At 38.2% G+C, this 26,072-nt stretch overlaps 1 protein-coding gene across 11 annotated transcripts in view; it reads left to right on the top strand.

The window, feature by feature from the left end:
- Positions 1-26,072, top strand: part of ADCYAP1R1 (ADCYAP receptor type I) — a 147,642-nt gene that overhangs the window by 85,575 nt on the left and 35,995 nt on the right. For all 11 annotated transcript variants that reach the window (XM_054274200.1, XM_054274212.1, XM_054274211.1 and 8 more), the window contains 7 exons: positions 2,130-2,237; positions 15,864-15,899; positions 16,514-16,555; positions 18,326-18,429; positions 19,468-19,565; positions 21,241-21,373; positions 24,115-24,268. In XM_054274200.1, the coding sequence (XP_054130175.1) occupies positions 2,130-2,237; positions 15,864-15,899; positions 16,514-16,555; positions 18,326-18,429; positions 19,468-19,565; positions 21,241-21,373; positions 24,115-24,268 (675 nt within the window). The remainder of the gene's footprint in view (positions 1-2,129; positions 2,238-15,863; positions 15,900-16,513; positions 16,556-18,325; positions 18,430-19,467; positions 19,566-21,240; positions 21,374-24,114; positions 24,269-26,072) is intronic.

Below are 26,072 nucleotides of genomic sequence, written 5' to 3'. Positions count from 1 at the left end.
TGTACATAGTGCCACACTTCAGTGAGCCATAAACCTGTCGCTGCACATCCTCAGGTTTACATGGAAAATGCATTTCCTGCTGCATGAACACACACAAGCTATCAAAGATGATAAAATCTAACAGCACTCAACGTGGTCGTGATTACCATCCTTAGTACATAAACAGTATCACAAAATTATAAAATCAGAATATCCTGAGCTGGAAGGAACCCACAAGGATCATTGAGTCCAAATTCTTGCACAGGACACCCCAATGTCCCCACCATGGGCTGAGAGAGTCCAAACCTTTCAAATCCCAGGTTCTGAGAATTTTAGAAATATTCTACTGAATTATAGCACTCATGGGGTGAGATCCTCATCTGGCAAATGAAACAATCTGGGATAGGAGTGGGAAAAAGAGGTAGAGGAGCAAATGTAAAGGATTCCTTTATTTTTTTCCAGCTCCTGTGATGATTTAATGAGCATTTCTACCACAATTTTATATTTTGGTGGGTCCTCTTATTATGATGTTGAATATCACAACAACATTGTTTGATACTGACCTAATTTTTTAAAACACCAACTTACTCAGGTCTGCTCTACTCACCACACGTGGTACTCTCAGCCTTCTATTTTTGTGAGAAAAATAAAACATAGGACTGGAAAAAAAAAATAGGAGTGGATTTGCTACCACTGAAGCTGATGGGAAAATAAAAAAGACACCAAATCCAGTGCTGAGAACATCCCTGATGGGGAGCTGCTGAATCACCAGAGCTGGGGGAGCCCACACAGCTTTAACGAGCTCATCACCCACATCTCGTTACATTGGACCCACGCCAGGCAGAAATACTTGGAAGTATTATCTGCTTTTCCTGAAGGTTTTATTTCCCTTGGCACGCAGTCAAAGGGAGAGAATTTTGACAGGAAACCTCGTAGAAAATCATGGAGCTGGAGGCTCTTTTTCAGTTGATAGCATTATTTGCTCAATATCAACATCAAATGCAAAGAAGCAGTGGAAATGTTTAGGTTTGGTTCTTCTTGCTTTTCCTGCTGAGGCAAAAGATGATTTTTATTTTAGAATCACTCAATAAGTATTTTTTTAAATATTAATAGGAAATTTGAAATATTTCTCTGTGGTTTTATGTACACTAGATAAGTCTTCTAGGTTTGTGAGCTGGTAAAATGGTGTTTGCAGAATTACAGGAAGATTTATTCTTGGAAGCCAATTTTTCACACGTCTGGCACAGAGACCAGAAAGAAGCAGGAACTGAGTTCCTTTACTGTATTTACAATAAATTTTAAATTAATTTTTCTTATATCCCAAGAGATGACAGCTCCCACCCATAGTCCCATTACCTCCTCTTCCTGCATTCATGTAGCAGGAAATTGGAATTTTTTTACCACTCAGACCTTTGCTTCAAAGTCTGTTACCTGAGGCATCATCTTTGAACTGATATTAAAGACCTGCATCTATTTTTAGCTTATGCAAGAAATCATTAGAAGTCAAAAAATTCCTCTTTTGACATTGTGAGTTTATATTCTCTAGAGCAAAGGCTGCAGTAAAAATAATGAACGATGTTAGGACAGTTCTTTGGTGAGGAAGGACATTTTTTCTAAGAAAATTAGTAGAGTGAGTTTGTCTCACATATCCACAGAAATGGCTGCAGGATGAAGCAGAAACTGCTTTTCAGTTTTCAGACAAATTCCATAATGAGTGAGTTCCCAAACCTGCACGAGGATTAAAGCCAACAGAAATTCATGGAGTTTAATCAAAGATATGATCCATAAAGTTTTTGGGTTTTGTCTTTTTTAATTTACCCAGCAGTTCTGAAAGATGATAGCTAAATGGCAGCAGGCTTCATACTCAAGGGAAAAGTTGTTTCTGGCATGTTGGAGTGAAATTGGGACTAAGAAATGTCATCTTCTGGGAGAGTAAAGCCTGGCCATTACTGTGTGATGCCATTAAAGATTTTGTGCTATTTCTATAAATAAAAAAAATCCCAGGGAAATTTACACTGTTTATTATTCTAAACAAGAATATTTTTATTTATAGAAGGAAGAATCAACCACAAAGCTCAGCAGCAGTGTGAGGAAAGGGATGGATTTCCACCACTAACATATTTTAATTTATCTCTCCTTCTCTTCCCCAGGTTGCCCAGGAATGTGGGACAATATCACATGCTGGAAACCTGCAAGTGTGGGAGAAATTGTCTTTGTCAAGTGTCCTGCACTCTTCAGATTTATCATCTCTGAAGATGGTAAAGTATTTTCTCTTTCTTCTTCACCTCTGCCTGGTAAAGCCTCGTGGCCAGCACGAGTGTAAAACCTCACTCAGATCCTCAGACGTCAAAAACCTCCCCAGCTGGGCTCCAGCTATAAAAAAATCACAGAAAACCAGGATATTTGTGTGTAGATAGGTGAGTGTGCACAGGGTGGGAGGGAAGGTGTGAACAAAAAGTCTTCACAGACTGCACAACATGAAAATATCACAAATTTGGGCTGCTAAAGGGAATATTCTGCCTTTGGGTCTCACTGAATTCAGTGGGGACCCAAATCTGTGTTTGGGTCTTGGGGAACACAGTTGGAATCAATTTTAGGAAATAATTAAAATGTAGAGCATGTTCTGCTTGTGCTGAAGGAGAACATAGGCTTGAGATGAGCAGTGAGGAGCTCCATGTTGGGGTTCAACCCAAATGAAATGGGTTTAATTCCCATATTGGGAATTAAAGATTTCTGGAGAGAGGCAGAAGTTCCATCTCTTTTTTGTGTATGATGATTTTTGTTTATGTCTCATTAAATGTAAATATAAACATAGACATAAGCATCCTTCTGTCCCTGTGCTGGTAATTTACACAGATTGGAACATTTGCTCCCAGCACCCACTGCAGATCCCTTAATTAGCACTGTCCTTTGAGGAACAAGTTCATCACTGTGGATCCTTTTTACCAAAATTTATTTTATCAATTAATTATTCATTTACAGCCTTGAGTCAAAAATGTGCTTTTTCTTGCACTGCCACACACACAGAGCATCATTTTTAGGAGACAGTGTTTTATACACAGCTCCAGGAATTCTGAAATCCTCACTTTTAATCCTCACTTCCATTCCAGCATGTGCAGGCAAAGGAATCACCACTGTCACCTAACACATGACCCACTTTAGAAACCAGATCAACTGAATTTGACCTGTTCCAGGTTTTAAGTAAATACTTATCTGCTAATGAAAAAAAAAGAAATATTTTTATTTATTTGAATTAAATTATTTAAATTAAAAAAATTAGATTTTTAAAATTATATTTATTTTATGCTTACTTAAACAAAAAAATCTATTTAAATAAAATCAGGATTTTTATTGTATTTATTATATTCACAGCTTCTATTTATTTAAATAAAGATTTTATTTATTTACATAAAATTGTTTAAAGAAAAATAATACAAATTGTTTGCATTAAAATATAATTTCTTTCAATAAAAATTATAGAGCCTTTAGACAAGCAAATAAATAAATAAATAAATCATAAATAAAAATATAATATATAATATATAATATATAATATATAATATATAATATATAATATATAATATAAAATATATAGTATATAATATATAATATATAATATATAATATATAATGTATAATGTATAATGTATAATGCAATATATGAAATATCATGTATAATATATAAGATATTGTATATGATATATTGTATATGATATGTATATATTATATATTTATATTATATTTCATATTTTATATCTATTATATAAGCTTATAATATACATTTTTTTATATATGAGCTCTATTTATTTATTTATTGCTCTACTTATTTTATCTATGTAGAATTAAGGGCTGAAATTACATTTTTAAATATTTTTCCCAGGATTTACAGATCTCCTCACACACTGTACTTCCCATTTGGCCTGTGGTGGGGTGACAGTACGACCCTAAGGGAGGAATTTTCCATCCAGTGGAAACATATGTCCCATTTCTTTATCTCCCCATGGGATCCCCAATAAAAGTGACAGCTGTTACCTTGTGTAGGGCTGGGTTTGAGGGGATTTTGGGCATCTGTTCACCAGGAACACACCCAAAATTCATCATTCATTAGATAAACAAATAAGCATTTAACCTGAAATCTCAGCAGATGTGGCTGGGATTGCTCTGCTGACCCCAAGGTGGAATTATCAACATCCCAGTTATCAACATCCCAATTATCAACATCCCATTCACTCTCCTGGGTGAATCAGCATCAACTTTGCCATTATTGCTGCTAATTTTGATTAGCCAAGTGTATTTGTTCAATGAGGGTTTAATGAAAAAAGCCACATTTCATGATGGTTCCCTAAATAATGGGTTATTACAGAACTCTAATGTTTCTAAGACATGGATAATCACATTTTAGGGATTGTTATAGTGTCCTCTGGCTGCTACTCTGTTTATGGAGCTAGGCTGGGCATGGACACTAATATTTATTAATAGCAAAATCATTCCTAGTACAGCAACATTTTTATATGGCCATAGATAATTTTTACAAATGCAAAAATAAATTATACTTTTAAAAAGTTTGTGGTCTGAAGCAGCTGAAGGTACAACATAATCCCAGGGCAATCATGGGGTGTGCTGATCTTAAATAGTGGGTTGGAAATATCTCACCTGGCTTTGGATATTTAAATTTATCTGTGAATTTATGAAGTGATCCCATGGATTTCTGGTTCATTAAATAGAAATCAATGGGCTCTTGTAGAAGATGCTTTCTCTGACCCCTTTCAAATGCCTGTCTGGAGGTGAGCAAAGTCACTGCTTGTTTTGGGAATTCCAGAAAGGAATCTGACTCCCCTTACTTGGATGTCTGATTTCCATATGGACTAAAATGGGGGGGGAAAAAAAAGAGACTACAAAAGAAAAATTAACTAACTAAGCTGTCATCTGGAGGGATGCTTTTTGGAAAAATTAGCTGTGTATTTAGCTAAAAATACCAGCTGTTGCTGGTTCTAATCTGCTGTGCTTTAACCTTCGCTGCAATTAAACCAAAGAGTAATTTTTGAGCTGCTGTCAACATCATGCAGAAAGTTCAAAGCGAAATTCTGCGTGCTTGGCAACCCTCCCTTCTAAAATTTCATTTCACTTCTCAAATCCTCCAGAACCACCAGAATTTTTCATTCCTTTCAGATGAAGACTGTGAATGAAAGTATTGTTCTTAAAATCTCTCCACTGGAGATCGCTTTCCTCCAATGGAAAAAATCTTATTAATTCCTGAGTCTTTTCTCATCTTGTAAATTAGGGATTACAGTGTCTTTCCTTCTAGATAGTTCCAAAAAACGAATTTTTTTTCCTCTTCCACATGGATTTCTGTGATTGATATCCATCAATCATTATTTCCACCAGGAGTTGTCACTTCCATGATCTCTCTGTTGTATGTTAGTATTTCTCCAGTGCCTTCCCAGCACTGGCTCCAGAAACACCCACTCCACAACAAGACATATTTAAAGCATTCTAAGGCATATTTGAAGAGGTAAAAAGAAGGAAATCATATTTTCTGTGATGTTAACCTTTCAGTAGGATACAGCAAAACCTAGAGATGGCCCTAGCACAGTGATCTGCACTCCCAGCTGGAGAATTTTCTCTTCTTTGTTTGATTTTTTTGGGTTTTTTTGTTTGTTTGTTTTGGGGTTTTGGGGGGTTTTGTTTTGGTTTGGTTTTTTTTTTTTTCTTTTTTGGTTTTTTTTGTGGTTTTTTTTGGTATTTTATTCCCTTATTTTTCTTTCCAGAGAGAGGTGATATTGCCTGGCAATGGAAATCTACAGAAGCAAAATCTCTGGTTTTTTTCTACTTGGCACTGTACAGCTGAAATATTCTGCAATGTATAAACACACTCAAATGGATCTCAGTCACCAGATCAGAAATGAGCACATTTTCAGTCCTTTGATTTGCAGTAAGGAATAATACAAAGGATAATTGACAGTTTCTGAGCGTTGCCATATGCGCCACATTTGGAAAATGCTTTCATTCACAAATCCAAATAATAAATATGAGCAGCTCTTGCTGAATCTTCCAGCAATTCAGGTAGTTTATGTGATGCTCAGTTGAGAACACTCCCTGCTACATTTACCACAAAACATGGTTCACTGTGTACAACAGAGAAAATTCTTCTAATTTTTACCAAAGCCATAAAACCTATCCTATGTTGACACCAGGATTAAGGGTTCCTAATTAAAATCCAGTAGAATAAAGAATGTAATCAGGTATTAGAGAGTTTAAGAGGGAATTACATCCTCTGCTCACATTTCAGAACCAAACTCTTTGGCTTGTTGCTTCTCTTGGTTGAACAAAAACAGTGTTCAGGCAATGAGCTCTGTTATGGCAAGAAATTGGAAATAGTCTGTCACTGATCCCATCTAAACACAGGGAAACACTCAAGTACCTTGTTGAACTAATTAATTGATTAATTGATTGTGTAAGAAACCCAGGCCTCGTAAGTGCTGCAGTAGAGATGCCAAGGGTGGACAGTGGGATTAATGAACACGGGGTTAATTGGATTTGGGAAGCAGTCTGTGCCTGAGTTTAGATTTATCCCTAATCAATTAGAATAGGATGACAAGAGAAGAGTTAATGAGAAGGGAAGTGATGCTGTATTCTCCAAATCCTTTTGTGTCCTTTCTGGGGAGACAGTCCTGGTAAAGTGCTTTAAAAGCTGACATGGAAAAATGGTACAAAACCCCCAAATTGGGTGAAAAGACAATAAAAGTCACTGAATTCCCAAAATTAAAGCTGTTGGAAATATTTGCAAATTACAGTTTCTATTAGTTTGGGTCATGTATTGATAGTTTTTTGCTTACACAGGAACAAAAAGTGACTGATAAGGATCAGGGGCCTCCTAAAAACCTGAATATCCCTGGAAGATTGTGTGCTTATTTTCTCCTGAGGTAAAAGATGCAGGGTTTTGTTGCTACTGCTGAAATTAAGGTCAGCATTGCAGCAGAGGGAAATTGGAAAATGCATTAGCCTGTCAAAAAGGCAAAAGATCAATGCAAAGGTCCAGATTTCTCTTACAGGATATTTTGCCTGGATGAGTATTCCAACATCCTGCTTGGAGACTGAGGGAAGGAAAGCCCTGTAACCAAGTTTTCTGTGGAAAACATGTATGACCCATCCCAGCATTCTCATAATGGGAATAATAATGGCCATTGGAGCTTATTTATATTTATTTATTAAAGCAACCAGGATTCTAAAACCTTTGTTTTATCCTTAATTTTATATAAGATACTACACAGAAATCATCATCATCATCAAGTTCAGTGCAAATGAACTTGATGATTATATGTATTTTATAGATATAATTATATATGTATAAAAATTATATATATTATATATAAATTTACATATATTAAAATATTAATATATTTATAATTACATAATTATATATATCGATTATTATATATATCATATATATTTTATGTATACCATTTTATATATAAACCATGAAAAATTAAAAAATAAAGATATATATGTATATATATATATAAAATGGCACTTTATAGATAACAAGTAATTTCCAGCTGGTTTTCATCCATGGGTTTTGCACAGGCAGCAAAGCCATGGGATTACTCCAGCTTTTCCAAAGAGAGGAGGACAAGCTATAATTAAGCCTCCATGGTCACAGCATCATGAAGTCCATCTGCAATGCAGAGAAAATGGGAGGAAAATGCTGTCATCAAAGGATAGTAACTGGATCTGCAATTCTATTCAAGCAGCTGAACCTCTCAGATGCTTTCTAGCAGAAAAAAAAATACATTTTCGGGTCTTTCCCACCAAATTATGGGGACATAAGGCTCTGTGTCTCTGATACTCAAACATGCAGTAGAAATAAGAGCTTTTCAGCTGAAGATCAAGTTCTTGGTCCTCTGCAGGGTCAGGGGAAAGCTGCAACACAGCTCAAGAACTTTGTCACTGATCTGAGAGCTAATTTGGCCTTGATGGAAAAAAAAAATCCTGTATCTTTGGGAAGAATGCAAGGGTGGAAGATGCTGAGAGCTGCTGAGTGGTTTGGAGAACACTTGGACTGCAAAGGGTGATAGATTGAAGTGTCACTTTAGGGGCAACATGAGCAGATATTTCAACCTTTCCTAATAATCTTTGCTCTGTTCATCTTTGTCCTCTTGACCCAAATGATTGGGAAAAGAGTTCCAGGTGATTGCAGGATTTCAGGTGTGGTGGGCACACATTCATGCTTACCTTTGAGCAAGGCATTTAATTTGCTTTCTTCTCTAGGAGTTATTTCGGAACTGACAATCTCTTTTGGGCAATGTTTCAAATTATTTCATGGTTCTTGTTTGAAAAAAAAAATTGTTTTTCTCTCAGATATGATCCCTGCCCTCTTTAGAGCTAGGAGACCTTCAATAATAATTGCATTGATCCTGCACTCTGGTGGATGCTCCTGTGCCAGCCAGACTCCAAGGAAGGACTCACATAATGTTTAGATGATGCTTAGTTGCTATGGTGACCTCAGTCCACTTCTAGTTTCACATCCTTTAACAGGAAAGAGGAAGAAAAGAATAAAGCCATGATTTCCCTTAAATGTTATTGATCATATCTGTGCATAATCCTGCCTTAGCCAGCCCTGTGTGCTCTGGCCTTTCTGTTCTCCATGTGAGACCTCACTGGAATTCTCCCATGATTTCTGGATCTTGTCCCTTTGTCCTGAAGGTAAACTGGGATATAGGAAGAAATTAATTATATATCAGTCTGTCCTTGCCTTTACTGCCAAATCTTGCACAAACCTCTGGGTTACAAAGACTTTGTAGAAGCTTTTTCCTCTCCTGGTAGGACAGATATCTAAACCCAATTGGAAATACCAGTGCTTCTGCCCCTTATGGGAGAAGGCTTAAAATCCAGGTGAACTTATCTTCAGTAGATAAACTGGATGGAATGAGTTTGCCCCACAGCATCAGTTACTCAGATGTCCTGAGGCAGCAGGTCTTATTCAAACACACAAATATGAAAAAGGCTTCCTAATCTTACCCTTAATGATCCTCTGCCCCAGTTTTCTTGTTTTCTAAATAAAACAAACACCAATTCATTTTGTACTGTCTCTGTGTGAGCATTCTGTTCACAAATCCCTTTGTCAAGGCAAATGGAGATCTGCAGTAAATAACAGAATAATAGGATCTCAGAGTGGTTTGGGTAGGAAGGCACCTTAAATCCCCTAGAAGTCCTTTAAAAGTCTTCTCAGTTCCACCCCCTGCCATGGGCAGGGGCATCTTCCACTATCCCAGTAATGCCTTGTGAAGGCTGCCCTAGAACAGGCTGGAGAGAGTCAAAGAATTAAGTGGAGATTTCTTAAAAGGCCTCCATGGATGCACCTTGGGCAGCACAAGAGCCCAGCCAGGGCTGCACCCAAGATGAACCAAAATGGCCCCAAAATGCACGAGCGCTCCCGGGGTCTCTCCCTGGGATCAGTTCTGCTCCATTTGCACCTTGCAGTTCATTGTCCCATTCCAGCTTTAGCCCAGGCAGTCCCACCCTGCTTGTTTTTCTCTCTCCAGCCCACGGGGTTTGTGCTCTGGGGCTGAGATTTGGATCATTTGTCCTTGGAGCCCAGCTGGAGCAGGAATTGTTTTGTCTCCCTGCTCTGTGCACAGAGCTCACCATGCCCTGATATGGAGCTCAGACCCACACACTAAAGCAGCACAGAATCTGAAAAATACAAACCCTAAAACCTGAGGCATCCTCAGGTTGCTCCAACTTCTGTCCAGCCTGGCCTTGGACACTTCCAGAGATCCAGGGGCAGCCACAGCTTCTCTGGTAAACACAAAGAGCCATAACAAAGGAGCTGGTTTTTTTCCATCCATCCATCGTGGTTGGATAATGTGTGTGTGAGGTCGTGTGTGTGCAGGCACAGGACTGGCACAGGGCTGATGTCCCTTCTAGGGACACAGCGGGCAGGGTATGGAACCAGAACCCGTGTGGGGAGCTCAGAGAGTGCAGAAAAGCTGCTAAGTAGCCTGCTGCTGCTGACTGTGGCTTTGCCAGCCGGCTGAACAGATTGCTGGAGCAGGAGAGCAGCGGGCAGCCATGGGGAGGGCAGAGAGGAGGCTCAGCGTGGTGGATGCCACGGAGTCCAGTGCAAGAGCTTGCTGGTTTATTTTGCATTTAGAAATTGAATGTAAAACTTCTAATCAGTGCTGTGTAAAGCAGGAAAGAAAAAATTAAACTCCTGCCCAGCCAGGTTTTTATTCACATAGCTGGACAGCAGAGAGGAGGCTCAGCGTGGTGGATGCTGCGGAGTCTTGCACAAGAGCTCATTGGTTTATTTCGTATTTAGAAATTTCATGTAAAACTTCTAATCAGCGCTGTATAAAGCAGGAATGAAAAAAATTAAACTTCTGCCCATCCAGCTTGTTATCCACATAGCTGGACAGCAGAGAGGAGGCTCAGCGTGGTGAATGCCGCGGAGTTGTGCACAAGAGCTCATTGGTTTATTTCGTATTTAGAAATTGAATGTAAAACTTCTAATCAGTGCTGTATAAAGCAGGAATGAAAAAATTAAACTTCTGCCCATCCAGCTCGTTATCCACATAGCTGGACAGCAGGATAACAAGAGGTTGTAAATGTGTTCCACAGCCTCTCCCTGCCCAGTGGCTGCACTTTCTGTAAGGGCACAATGTGCTGTAAAAACAGTGCAGGCTTTGCACGTTGATCTTAACGCTGTCAAATTCCAAAACCTTTTGGGGAATTACCTTTGTGGAGCAGCCCCCCAACCCACAACACAGAGATGATAATGACAGGACTATGGGAGAAGTGTGGGCAAGCCAATTCAGGACTGAAGAGCTTTGGAAGCCTTTCATCCCCTCCTGCCCTGCCACTAATAAGGGACAAACGCTGGAACAAAAGGGTTAAATGCGAGCTGTGTTCAGATAAACAAAGCCACAGGATGCCAGGCAGGTGGAGAGCAGCCAGCACAGATTTGGCACCAAGGAGGAGATCTAAAAGGCTCTGAGGCTCATCGTGCACAGGCTGGTTCTTGGCTTCAGCTTCCCCATCCCTGTCCGCTTTAAATCAGGAGCAACTGCTGTCGTCGAGTTTCCCATCAGTTGTCGCATAGTGAGGGGTGAATTATGAGTTCTGGGTCTCAGTAAATAAAAATCAAAGAGGAAAGTCTGATAAATGTGCAAGAAAAGGGCAGGAAAGGTCTGGGTCTCTGCCACCAACTCTGTGGGGAGCCATTGGCAAATCCTTGGATTATTTTTCCTCCCTCTCTTACCTCTTTCTGCAGAAAACAGAAAGAAAGAGTATTTTCTGTACTTGGTCTTTAGAATTGGTAACTCAGCATTCTGATAGATCTTCTCTAGGAACTCTGAGCAATTCTACAAATAACATCTAATTACCAATGTCAATTAAAGCATTAATTGTAAATTTGCTTCCCAAAGAGTGACACTTACTTAAGTCTGGTCAAGCAGCAAATAACACAACCTGTCAATACACTGGATAAACCTTCCTGAGTTGAGGAAATCAGCAGCTTCCTCAGGAGTTTATTGACTGATAAGAGCAATTATTGATTTACTAAGTGCTGTTCTAAGGCACTCTTTAGTATCTGCTGTCATGTCCATATTTCATTCTTTGGGTTTAACTACATGTGAGAAGCACAGATGTCATTCAAATAAGTCATAAAATCATGATATTTAAGAAGTTGCCATCATGGAATAATAGAATTATAAAATGCTTTGGGTTGGAAAAGATCTTAAAGCTCATCCAGTGCCACCCCCTGCCATGGCAAGGACACCCTCCACTGTCCCAGAGTGATCCAGGACTCATCCAGCCTGGCCTTGGACACTTCCAGGGATCCAGGGGCAGCCACAGCTTATCTGGGCACCTGTGCCAGGGCATCACCATCCTTTCAGTAAAGAATTTCTTCCTAATACTCAACCTAAACCTGCCCACTTTCAGTTTAAAGCCATTCCTCCTCATCCTGTCACTACATGCTCTCCTCAAAAGTCCCTTGTAAATGTAACCCTTGAATTAAACCCCTGAAAAATGTGTTTTCAGTGGAAATGCAGATGAAAATCATATTTTATTTATTCTTCATTTCTGAGAGAGCAATGCATTTTATTAGACCAGTGCATAATCATATTAAAGGGCTTTCTCTTCTTCATCAGTGAAGTCAAACACACCCATTTCCCATTGTTTGTTTCCTAAGAGTAGGAAATCAAGAAGGTTTGTGGGATTCAGCGAGGGGTCCCATAGTCCTGCCCACTCCATCACTGACAGTAGAGTAAATTTACTGAGGTCACTCTAGAGTCTTAAAGGCACTAAAGTGAAAATATAACTCAGAAAAACAATGTTTTGAGGTAATGTTGTGAAAAATGAGAGTGTGTCTGGGATTCCTTACAACCCTTTAGATGCAAGGTCAGGTCTATGTAAACATGTTAAAGGTTGTGCACAAAACAAATCAATTTGAATTCCATTTCATTCTCAGGCATGTGCGGAAGCAGCAACAAAGCCATGGATTTCTGTCAAATAAATATCCATATTTTGTTGCAGGATAGAGAAACTTGCAATGTCCGAGGGCAGGGCAGCAGCTGCAGTGTGCAGGAATTCAAAGGCATGTGGTGACTGTATGTTCCTCATGTCCTTTTACATATATATAAAAATATATCTGTTTGTATATATATAAATATATCTGGGTTTATATATAAATATATCTGTTTATATAGAATATAGATATATCTTATATAAGTATATATTTATATGTGTTTATATAAAATATATATTATAGACATTTTATATAAAAATATATATAATCTATAATATAACAATATATACATATATAATATATACATATATATGTATTTATATATTTTATATACATATTATATGTATATCTGTTTATAGATATATAAAATACTTATACATATACTATAAATATAAAACTATATGCTATATATTATGTGTTTATATATTAAAATTTAATATTATATATTATATCTGTTTATATTATATATTTATATATAATATATACATGAAAACACAAATAGATATATATTTATACATGTATATACACACATATATTTTATATGTATAAAAATACATGTATTTAAATAATTACATAGAAATACAAAAAAAATATGTCCATACACCCACAAACATAATTGTATATATGTTCATTTTATCCCAACACTCAATAGATGAACTTTGACAGTTTTGTTGTAATTCAGGGCATGATGTTCAATGTAAATCTTATTAACTTCCCAGTATCTTAACTTATTGGTGAAAATTGAGTTGATGAATCAAGCCTAAAAGCCTGTACAGACAAATGTTGTACTGGAACTTTCTTCAGTACATTAGGTAGGACTGAGATATAGAAATATATGTCAATAAAAGGCTTGCTTGCTCCTACAAATCAGAAATTTAATGTTGTTAGAAAAGAGAGTCCCTTCATAATGTCCAAAGAGAGTGAAATGTAATAGTAATTTCAGTATATATAAAAAATATTTCTATAACAAGTCTATTCCTTTCAGAAAAAGTGCATTCATGTGTTTTAACTCTTATTATGGATGTCATGAAATTAAAAATTAACTAAAATTTATTATTTTAATCTCAATGAGACTAACTGCTATCTCTGTTTAGAATTCAATATTGATAATTTTTATGTCATGCTTTTTAGATTGTAGGGGGAAAACAGCTGCATTCAAAACATTTAAATTTAAGAGAAATGTCTTTTTCTGAGCCATCACTGTAATAAACAGGATGTCAGGAACATCAGGCCTCAATCTACATAATACTGGCCTGGTTTTTCTCTAGAAAGAATTCTGCAGAGTTTTAAGGTTAAATTATAAATAATAAATTAAAACTGGATTTTTATGAGGTTTTGGGGAGCTTTTCTTGCAGCTTTTTCTACCCTGCTTGTGTGGGTCAGTGAGAGGCACAGGCTACTGAGCTGGGTGACCTCACTCAGGGGACAAGTTCCATCAGAGCTGCTGGCTGGAGTGGCAGATGCTGTGAAAAACACCATGAAAAAAAGTGATAAAGGAGTGGTGGTTTGCTCTTTGATCCTCTGATACACTCACAGATAAAAATTCCCACACCACAGCCTGACATCCGTGTTCTGAATTCAGAATTTAGCAACACATCCTGATTTTCGCAACAAACTCCTAAAACTGAGCTACACAGCTGCTAATAAACCTGGGGTTGGGTGGGTTAAGGAGGAAAAAAGGTCTCTCCAAACTTTTCTGCAGAGCAGAATGGATAAATATTCTATTATTTCATATTCTAATATTTTAATATTTACCATCACTGAACCCATCAGACCATCCCTGATATTCTGCCAAGAATGTGGAGTATGGGCTCAGCACTGCTGCAGCATCTGCCAGCTCAGCCCTGTGCAGAATCTGAACCCCCTTGGCTGCAGGAAAATGCTCAGAGCACTGGAGACACCTCCTCAGAATTCAGAGATCTGCCCAACATCTGCAAACACCCAGGAATTAGTCACAGAATATCCTGAGCTGGAAGGGACACACAAGATCATCCTGCCCCTTCACAAAATCCCAGCCGGTGCATCCCTGGGAGAAATGCCCAATCTCTCCTGGAGCTCTGGCAGCCTTGGGAGTGTGCCCATTCCATGATTCAGTGCCTCACCACCCTCTGGGACAAGAACCTTTCCCTAAAACCCAGGGTAGATTCTCCCTGTGGAACCCTGGAAGCAGCAGGAGCTGGGCAGAGAAGGATGGGGACTGTGGGTGTTCTCACTGTGCCTTCCATGATCAGCCCTCCAAGGTCCCCAGTGGGTTGGATGTGTAGGATTAATATTTAATAATCCATCCAAAGTCACAATACAGCCTGCCTGATGCTTCAGATGAGTTTTCTATACTCTCACCATCATTTTCACATTAAACACTCTTTTTTCTGTCTTAAAAGCTATGAAAGCACATCAGATTTACTTTAGAGGAGACACAGAAATCAAGGAGTTTTAAATTATTACGTGAATTATAAAATAAACCCCCCACATTTTATGGCATGCTGAAAACCCTCCTGTTATTTCTTTATTCCTTTAGATGTTTTCTCCTTTCCCACAGGATCAAAATAATTTTTTATTTGGATTTCACTTTTAACAAAACCCTTCTCACACAATTTGGTGAAGGTTTTTCCAACCCCTAATTAACATTTGACCACTGGGGTTAAAAGGGGAACAACCTGAAGCCCTGTTGGGGTTCCAGAGGATGCAGAACTAAACTGAAATGAATATTTCATCTGCTGTGGTGGTCAGTGAAGTGCTGGGAAGGTTTTTTGAGAGTGATTTGCAGCAGCTCCCTGAGGCTCCTCTGTGCACGGTGCAGCAGCTCCACTCCCTGGCTCCAGGCAGCTCCAGCTGAGCCAGAACCCACCCAGGAGCCAGGAAAACCTGATTTCAACCCAAATCTGATTAAACATTGAGCACAGGGGGTTGGGACGTTGGTTTGGCATCATTCCAACAATTTTTTTTTTTTAAGAACAAAAGAAAGGGAGATTTCTAATGTAAGCCCATAGTTTTATCATTTCCCATTGGGATGGTTGTGTTTTAGGATATTGAGCAGCATGGGTTTGGACACAGTGTTTTGGAAATGTGTGTCTTCCTTACTTTGAGACATTCTCCTAAAAAGTAATTTTTAAAAACTTTACAAAAAATCTACATCCATTTTTTTTCTTCCCAGATGATGAAACTTCATGAAACCAGATATTTAACAATATTCCATCTTCTGAAAACCTTTTTCCACTCATAAATACGCATGACTAAGAATAAAATAAAGATTTGAACCTGCAGTTCTCCTCTTTTATGGGAGTCAAACTTTTATCAAAATTAAACTTCAACCTATTGTCATTAGGAATTAATTCTTTTCATTCTTCTAATTTCAGGTTGGGAAGTGGATAATTTGGGGCAAACCCATGCAGGTAAGAACCAGTTGTGCTGCCCATGTCCTCAGTGAATCTGTTCCCCAAAATGGTGTGCACATGTTAATTTCAGATTATTAAAAAGTTGTCTGTGTATCAACAATTATGGCAGTGATACATTGGTATTTAGCTATAATACTTGCACAAAAAATGAAATTAAAAATCTCATAAATCTCTGTAAATCAGTGATTTTATCTAAAGCCACAAAATTATACTACCTTATTTAAAGCAATTAATTACTGTTCTTTGTCATTGAGGGATGGAAATAATTTTTCATTAATTCTCTGAAAGTTGGTTATATTTAAATACCTGAGGATAATAAATGTAAATTCCTATACAAATCATATTTGGCTTCTATATTTTTACCATAAAGTTTGCCCCTGTTTATTGTCTGTTTTTAATTCTAAATTTAGAGATTCAGTTTTGATTTAAACTCTCAAGTAAAGCTGTGTTTACTTCCTGAGAAGACAGCACCAAGTATTTATTGCCTTTGGGCCTGATCTAAACAAATAAAAATCAATTGCACTCCATTCACTGCTTTCCACTGAGACCAGTTTGGGCTCTAATAGAAAACACAATCAAAACAATTTAATACCCAATTTCCACTTTTGTAGGTGATTATGACCTGCTGGAAAGCACAGCCCAGTCTCTCCTAGGTAAGAATTAGAAACATGGAAAATTTGTCTCTCTTTTTATTTATCTCTCTGTTTAAAGAGAAAATCTCAGGTTTTTTGGTTGTTTTTTTTTTCTGCAATTTTTGTATTATTTTCTAATCAGTTCTAATTGTTATGACGTATTTTCTGCTCTGTTACTTCTAGCAATATTATGAAAATTTATTCCTCCTCTATTAAGCCTTGCAATCGAAGAAGTGTGCTGCTATAAATTATATCCACCTGCTTAACAGTAATTACTAAATAGTATTAAAGGAAGTCAGCACCATGATTCAGTGCTTTTTATTTCCATAGAAAACTGGGGATGAATGTGCAAGAGTAATTTAACAAAATTTGCCGAGTAATGCAATGTTCTTCAATGAATGCTGTGATTAAAGAGATATATTCTGCTGCATGCATGGCAAACAGATTCTCTTAAATAAGGTTAAAAATAAGGTTATGAGAGACTAAACTGCTCTAAGCATGCAAAGCAGCATGACTTTAATAGCAAAGAGCAAATTCAAAACTTGGAAATTTCCATCAGTTTTGGTCAAGGTACAACTGAAACTCCAAAAAGTGGGATAATTTTATAAATTGAGGTTGTTCCTTTGTGCTGGAGAGGAAGAAGGGCAGCAGCAGCCCATTCCTAATTTTTTGGGAAAGCCATTGAGCTTTGGGAAGAATAATGGTGCTTCAAAAGAGCCCCACAGGGGATTCCTACCTCAGGCAGCTTCGTAGGTAAATGAGTGTCAGGAGATTCTCCCTCTTCTTCCCCAACTCTTCATTCCCAGTAAGGTTTTAAAGCCTAAGTTTGTCAGTGAAACAATTTAGGAGCTGCTTTTTATATGAGATTAGCCAAAAAATTATGGTATTTAAACCAATATTTGCTTAAAATTAAGGTTATAAATTTAAGGAATAATTATTAGACAGAGGAAAGTGAGAAGCTCTGAATTCATCAACTGAGGTCACCCTGGACATCTGGAGATGGAGAAGAACACATTGCCATGAAGACAGGGAGAAAACAAAGGAACATGGACTGGGAATTTCTCAGTTCCCAGTCTGAACTGAGACTGGGAGAGAAATTCCCAGTTCCTTTGTTTTCTCCAGACCATTCCCACAAAGTCACTCTGAGATCAGAGCCTGGAGCCTCCAAGCCTGGACTTGGAGATAAACAAGTGGGATGTGTCTTATCTGCCTGCAGGAGAGCAATCCAGCTGCCTCTCCATGGATAAATAACCCATGATTATCTGAGATAACCCACAGCATCCTGACTGGATTCCAGCACCTGGACCAAAAAAATCATGTTAGTCTGGTGTTTCTCACCAGTCCCAGGCATGTGACTCACATATAAACCCTTAAAAATAGCACAAAGGGCTTGTTTTTAATCACTGGATTTCCCCTTTGGCCATGTGGAGTGGAGATATCTTCATCAAAGGTGGAGCCACCAGATGCGTTTTTGAAAGAAATGGACATTTAGTTGATCCCTGGTTTAGGAACCCTCTTGAGAATGAGATTTTTGGTGGTCTGGAGTCACTGAATGTATTAATTAAATATTTTTGCTCTCTGGTGACCAACTGTAGTAACAGCCATGCATAGGTGCCTGTTGTAGGACTGGATCATTAAAGACATCATTAAATTTCCAGAATTAAATCTATGGATAGGCAGATTAACAGAGCTTCCAGTAGAACTGTGGGGTTTTCTTTGCATCAAGGGGAGGGAAGGGATGTCCTGGGGTTTTTTCTTGGGATGTGACATTCCCATCTGCCCTTGGCACAGGGGACATCAGCAGGAATTGCACTGAGGATGGCTGGTCTGAACCTTTCCCTCATTATTACGATGCCTGCGGCTTTGATGAGAACGAAACAGAGTCTGATAACCAGGTGGGAATTAATCTCATAATTAAAAACAAATGAAGGGGAGATGGGGGGGAAGCAGCAGACTGATCTCTGTCCAGCCTCTGGTCATGTTCTGATTTGATAATGATTAGAACAATCAGTTGTACATGGGTATGGGAATAAATCACACGGACTCCATTTTCTTCATGGTGGAAAAAGCCCATTCTTTATTCACATAACTCCTTTTTATTCAGTTTTACAGACCTTGTGTAGGACTCCAATTGGTCAGTAGCTTTCTTGCCAATTACTTTATTGGTTAGAAACAAGTTGTTATTCTGTATTGATTGGCCACTCAAACCCCTGGTGTGCACCTGTAGGAAAACTTGTTTGTCACAGATAGTTTTCATTTTTCTATCTAATGGTGCAAAAGCAGTTTATACATGTGCCAGTTGTTTTTCACCCAGGAATATGTTGAATATGTTGTTATTTGTTATGTTAACAAATTGCTCACACCAGGATTGTTTTCACATGGGAACTTGCAAAGTGCCAGCTTGCCTTAGAACAGGCTAGCCAGAGCAGGCCTGATTATATAAAGCCTTTCTTTATTATTTTTCTAGCTTTACTGCAACACATGAGTATAAAACTGTGAGAAGTGAGATCTGAATACTTTCTGGGCCTGTATTGAATATTTATGGAAGATGAGCTTTAAGTGTTGATGTAGCTTGGAACTTCTAGAATCACAGGCTAACTCTCAATTCCACCCCTGCTGATAAAGAATCTCTTAGCCAACGGGGTTTTTTTTTTCTACCGATACTTATAAAAAAATATAGATAGTAGCCTTTGATAAATAACCTCATATAGATAAATATAGATAAATACCTATATATAAATATAGATAGCTCATTGATAAATAACCTCACGATGTGCAGACCCAGCCCTAGAGCAGAGCTTGGTGCACAGTGAGATCTCAGAGGAAATGAGGAGAAAGCAAAGACACAAATCCTGCCTCTGGTTCCTCCTGCACATTGGCAGCTGTGTGACTGTGGGTGAACCCTTTAACCATGTGGTTTTTTGCCTCCCAAGGATTACTACTATCTCTCAGTGAAGGCTCTGTACACGGTGGGATACAGCACTTCCCTGGTTTCCCTCACCACTGCCATGGTCATCCTGTGTCGCTTCAGGTGAGTGGGAAGGAGGAGGAGGGAAGCTGGACCTCAGCTGCCCCAAACTGAGCTCAAGGTTTTATCTCACCAGAGGTAGAGTGTGGTATGTGATGGCTCCCCAGGGTGAAGGAATTGATGAATCTGACTCCATGTTCTTAGAAAGTTATATATAATATAATATAATATAATATAATATAATATAATATAATATAATATAATATTATATTATATTATATTATATTGTATTATATTATATTATATTATATTATATTATATTATATTATATTATATCATACCATATCATATCATATCATACCATATCATATCATATCATACCATATCATATCATATCATATCATATCATATCATATATTATGCAATACTCAATCTATACTAAAGAATAGACAAAGAATATTTACAGAAGGCTTAACAAGATAATAATGAAAAACTCGTGACTCCATCCAGAGTCTCAAGGATGGTGATTGGTCATTAAGTAAAAACAATTCACATGAAACCAATCAAACAACCACCTGTTGGATAAACAATCTCTAACTACATTCTAAAGCAGCAAAACACAGGAGAAGCAATCAGATAATTCTCTGAGGCTTCTCAACTTCTCAGGAGAAAAAATCCTGGCACCGGGATTTTTCAGAAAATACGACAGTGACAGTAGAATACGAAAGGGAAAATCCTTCAGCTGAGTTGCTTCCCCAGCGTGGACACACTCCAGAAGTTGCATTTCAGCAGAGTCTAAATGCAGCAGGAGAAGCTGTGGGTCTGGTTTATGAAGCTTCACAAGCTGCATTGGGCTTGTTCTGTTGTCTATTTTATGCTTCTCTGCATCCTTTTGTGAGAAAATCCCCAAATCCTCCTCTTTCTCAGGTTTAGGACCTGCACTCTCGGGTTTGTTGCTGGTGAAATGAGGTATTAAAAGATGAAATGGCTCCCATGGTACTAAAAGTCTTTTTTCCCAGCCCCGTGCTCGACGAAGAAGTCGAGATTCCTCAGCTCTGGTTTCTAAGGTTGTTTATTTTCTCTTATCTAATACATTCTTTCTCTGACCTGCTGAGGTCTGTCCAGCAGGTCAGTTCGTGGCACACTGACCGCCCTTGGGGTGGTGTTTTCTTTTTATACTAAAAACTACATGCACTTTATTTACAACAATTTCCCAATACCTATCACCTATGTTAGACAGTCTGTCTCTACTTTAACCAACTCCAAAAGTGTCGCCATCTCAGCAGAAGATGGAGGCCAAGAAGAAGAAGGAGGAGGACAGGACACACCCAGATCCCTCCATCTTACTTCTTGAACCCCCATTCTAAATCCCCAAAATTCTACTTTTTCACCCTGTGACAAATTAACTATCATTCTACTCAAACTCTTGTGGCTTGTAAATCTTAACACAAAGTTGTAAAATTTTTTTCCATGGGCTAAAATCAAAGGCACAGGCGTTTTTGACTCCGTGCCAAGGTCTCTGAGCCCCCTGCCAGGGTCTCGAGTCCTCCAGGGCAGTCAGAGGAATGTCCTGGGTTCTGACACTGTACTAACACAGTCTTGCCTTAGATGTTGCTGTTGTTAGCACCGAGATGCTCTGGTCAAGTGTGTTCAGGCCCAGTGTGACATTTCTGCAAAATAAATCTATTTTCTTCTTTATTTCTCTTTTTCCCCCACTCCCCTCCTCTTTCCTCTCCAGGAAGCTTCACTGCACACGGAATTTCATCCACATGAACCTTTTTGTTTCGTTCATCCTCCGTGCAATATCTGTGTTCATCAAGGACGGGGTTCTTTATGCTGAGCAGGATGGAAACCACTGCTTCATCTCCACGGTGAGTCCAACTGAAACCAAATCCTTTTCCTTTCCTTTTTTTCAGCTCAAGATGACAAAAAGCAGTGGGGCAGGCAGCAGTCTGTGGTGTATCATGATTATTAGGAGTAAAGGTAGTTGGTGTTTAATTTCCTGCCAGTTCTCAGCCAGACTGGATGTTTCATGTTGTGATGTCACCAGTGTCCTTCAGAGCAAACCTACAGGTTTTATTTTCTAGCTCTGCCCTGATTGTTCCTCCCTTTCCCAGATCTGCTCAGTGATAGGTGGGATGAGAGCAGAAACAAGCAATTTCCTTCATCTGAAGGTCTGGTTTTTCTCCAGAACCTCATTTGTTCAGGATGCCAGGCAGAGTCATGTGTAAACAGGGTGACCATTCAGAGACATACAATACACCTGATGGACACACTCTCAGAAAATCATCAGCATTACCCACATCTTTATCTCTTAAATATGTAGTTTCATGCAGAGAACTCTTTCACTGATGCATTTAGCATTTATTATGTGTAAATCCCAATTCCTTTCACATTTAAGGCTAGCATTTGATATGATAAATCAGCTCACTGGGTGTAATTATGATAGAATTACAAACTGAGCTCTCCTTTATCCACCCAGTTATGAGCTAAACTCCCTGTGAGTCACTTCCACAAGGCAAGTGCAGCTGTGGAGTTTCTTAGTCAGCCTTTTCTTTGTCATTGAAACTAGTTTTTTTGCTCTCAGTTCTTCTCCACAAGAAAGCTGAAGCCATGTTAGGTCCGAGTTTGCTCCTGCCACTCTTCCAATGGTGGCATCTGCCTCTTTGTTTGGAAACACTTGAAGCATAAAACACATTAAAATCAGCCATTTTATGACCAGATCTTCAGCCTGGGTAGAGCTTCCATGAAAAAACTCGAGATCTGATGGTTTAAACACCTTGATGGTAGATTTGGCCCAGAGGATGAAGTCAAAGTGGGAGCTAATCATGGCCTCCAGCAGGAGCTTCCATTTTATCCACAGATTCTGCTTGGATTTGTCAGATTATGCCCTTTTTTCCTCACACAAAACACCAATTTATCAAATTATACCCTTTTCTAACTCAAAAATAAAACAGTTAAAAAGCATTTTAAAAACGTTTATTCTGAGTTTCACGGAAAAAGTAAAATGCAAATATTGTAATTCACACCATCACAAAAAAACCACAACTATTTTCTAATTACAATACATTATAAACATGTCTTAACCTATCAACTTTTACCACACCATACTATAAATACCTTAAAGCAAATTATCTAAAATTACCTTCATAAATCCTACTACAGTAGATCTTTCATAATTTTATTTCTCCAAAATATCTAATCTTATTTACAAAACCACTCTTTACAACTTATTTCTAATTCCATTTCTCTCTCAACAATATCTATCCTCTTCCATAACATTTCAAAATCAATGGTTTTTTTCTCAAAATTTACATACAAATACATACTATGTAAATCTTCTATCAAACTTCAGAATTTTTCTACAAAATAATTTCCCACAGGATTTGTTGGAAAATCCTACTTTTGTAGGACTAATGGCATCTCACTTGGGTGCAGCACTGGAAACACCAGTGTGTCCTACTCTCACAGGGTAGAGCTTGGTTGCCACCTTAGGCCTTTGTCACAGAATTATTTAGGTTGAAAAACCTCTAAAATTGAGTCCAACCATTCCCAAGCACTGCCAAATTCACCCCTCAATCACATCCCCAAGTGCCACATTTCCACATATTTCAAACACCTCCATGAATGGTGACTTCACCACTGACCTGGACACTGTTCCAGTGATTGGCAACCCTCTCAGGAGAGAAATTTTCCTTAATATCCAAACTAAACCTCCCCTGATGCAATTTAAGACAATTTCCTCTTTCGCTAGCATTTGTTCCCTGGGAGAAGAGACTGACCTTGTTACCACCTCCTGTCAGGGAGTTGTAAAAAGCAATAATGTCCTCCCTGAGCTTTTCTCAAGCTTAAACAAACTCAGTTCCTTTTTTTGTTTGTTTGGTTTTTTTTAATTCTATTTTATTTTTATTCTATTTTTATTTTATTCTATTTCTATTTTAATTTTATTTATTATTTTTTAAAATATTTATATTTTATTTTTATTTATAGTTTTTATTTTTATTTCTAGTTTTCACTTTTCTTTAGTTTGCTGCTTCCCCCTCCTGTCCATGAATGAAAGCTTCCATCTTTATTTTTTCACAGCTGATCACTCAGCCTCCTTTTTCTTCAACCTAACTTCCATTTTCTATCCTTGAGTGACAACACTGATGATGGATGGCAAAGAAGTGCAATTCCCAGCTGCACACAGGAGGGTTCATCCTTTCAGATCCCACTCTCAGGGCTTTCTACATTCATCCTGCCATTTCACATCCTTCTCTGGGTTTCTCGGTACACAATTGGCTTTTTTCTTCTCTGCATTTAATCCTGGAAGGGGGTTTAAATCCAGCAATTGGTGTTCACTGGGGCTGTGAGCCCTCAGCAGCACAGGATGTGCTCAAGCTGCTCTGAAATGTTCCTTGACCTCTTCCCACTGGTAAAATTGGCTTCCTCCCCATCCAAGCTTTGCTGTCTAAGTGATACCTGCCATTCTTCACACTCTTTAAAACCTTTACCATTAAAAGTGTGTAATACCAGCCCCAGCTCTTTCCACTGAGATCTGGAGAGGCTGAAAGCATTTTTTTCTAGGCCTAAGCAATGCAGAAATAACTTTGTTCTTCTCCGTCCCCTGCAGGTGGAATGCAAAGCAGTGATGGTGTTTTTTCACTACTGCGTCATGTCCAACTACTTCTGGCTGTTCATCGAGGGGTTGTACCTCTTCACTTTGTTGGTGGAGACCTTCTTCCCAGAGAGGAGATATTTCTACTGGTACACAATCATTGGCTGGGGTAGGTGGCACTTCTTGTCTCCAACGTGTCTTGGTGTGCAGGATGGCTCCACAAACCACGTGTGGCGTTATTGCATTTGTGGGGTGCCCCATGGCAGGAAGGAATGATGAATCTGGCTCCATGTTCTCAGAAGCCTAATTTATTATTTTATGGTACTATATTATATAAAATAATACCATACTAAGCTATACTAAAGAACACAGAAAGGATAAAAAAATAATAATGAAAACTCGTGACTCTCTCCAGAGCCTCGACACAGCTTGCCTGTTACTGACCAATAAGTCAAAACAATTTACATGAAACCAATGAAACAAAACCTGTTGGCAAACAATGTCCAAACACATTCCAAAGCAGCAAAACACAGGAGAAGCAAATCAGAGAATTATTGTTTTCCTTTTTCTCTGAGTCTTCTCAGCTTCCCAGGAGCAAAATCCTAGGCAAAGGGATTTTTCCAGAAAATTTGACTGTGACATGGTAGTTTCATGTCAGGTTTAAACTATAATTTTAGTCTTGATAGTGTTGAAATTATGTTGGAATCATGCTGGAATTCGAAATGCAAGGAACTCTCAGAACTTTGGAGTTGTAAGCCAAATCTTAGAACTAAACACAGGATTTGATCTGAGACCTTGGAAAAGGCTCCCATACTTAGGTGAAAGAAGTGAAAATGTGGATTTATAAAAGTCCAAATTGTGGGCACGGGGGGTTGCTAATTTGTCACCCTGTTCTACTAAAGTTCTTCTAAGCCTTCTAATGTTTACATTTTTGTAATGGAGTTTCTCAAGCACTTTTCATGTAAATAATGATTGTTTTACATTCCTTTCTGGAGGAAGAGAAAATTGGTAGACTGTTGGTTTGACCAGTGTGGTTGGACAGGGGGCAATTTCATCCTCCAATCCATGGTCACTTTTGGAATTCTATAAATATCAATATTTATAGTTTAAAGCAAAGGCACATTAAGCTAAGGAAAGTTTAGAGTTTTAGAGTTTAAGATATATCAAAATAAATGCAGTTACAAGAGTAAACAAGGAGTTTAGAATGCACTACTGTAGGTTTGTGTATCATAACACAATTGGCTAAAGAACACATGGACCCATGCTTAAGGAACATATAGATCCATACTTACACTGTAGCATGGGCCCATAAGACAAAATATTTAAGGATTGGGTCAAAACCATAAATATCCTATTGGCAGTGTTTTATTGGTCAATAACTCCTTAAAAGGTCTTTAACTAAAGATCTTGTGACCTTCTGAACCATGCAGTGAAGATGTGAGCTGAACTCACCCTTCCTGCCCATGTAGAAGATAAGAAAATAAACCACATCATCAAAAACAATTCAAAGGTCCCATCTCAAATCCCTTCCAAAATTCCCCACAAGTGAATTATCACAGCACAGAATTACCACTGCAGCCCAAGCTGTGTTGTGATTTTTTGTGTGAATAGAGTTGCACTGATATCTTGAGGACACCACATCTCTTGCAGAGGAGTAATCTACAACAGAAAATTGCCTCCTAAAAGATATGATCTTAACATCAACTTCTTCAGCATAATCAAATCTGCAAGGCTAAGTCTAGTCTATTTTCTAAGGCTGCATTTGTGCCTTTCTTTCAGATAATAACTAAATTGAAAATGTATCCAAAGGGTATTCACATCTGCTTATCCTACCTGGATAGGAAATAAAAACTTGCACTGGGAAGGAACAATATTTATTTCAGAAAAGCCAGTTAAATGATGATAACCATGGTAATTATTTTTCATTCTGGCCTTCTGGATATAAATTGATTCCTGTGATGTGTTAATGCAAG

This window comes from Melozone crissalis, unplaced genomic scaffold (genome assembly GCF_028551555.1).
Source record: "Melozone crissalis strain CALT ecotype California unplaced genomic scaffold, PUWL_Pcris_2 ptg000016l_1, whole genome shotgun sequence".
Taxonomy (NCBI): domain Eukaryota; kingdom Metazoa; phylum Chordata; class Aves; order Passeriformes; family Passerellidae; genus Melozone; species Melozone crissalis.
The sequence above is the reverse complement of the archived record's forward strand: the minus strand, read 5'-3'. Positions and strand labels throughout refer to the sequence as shown.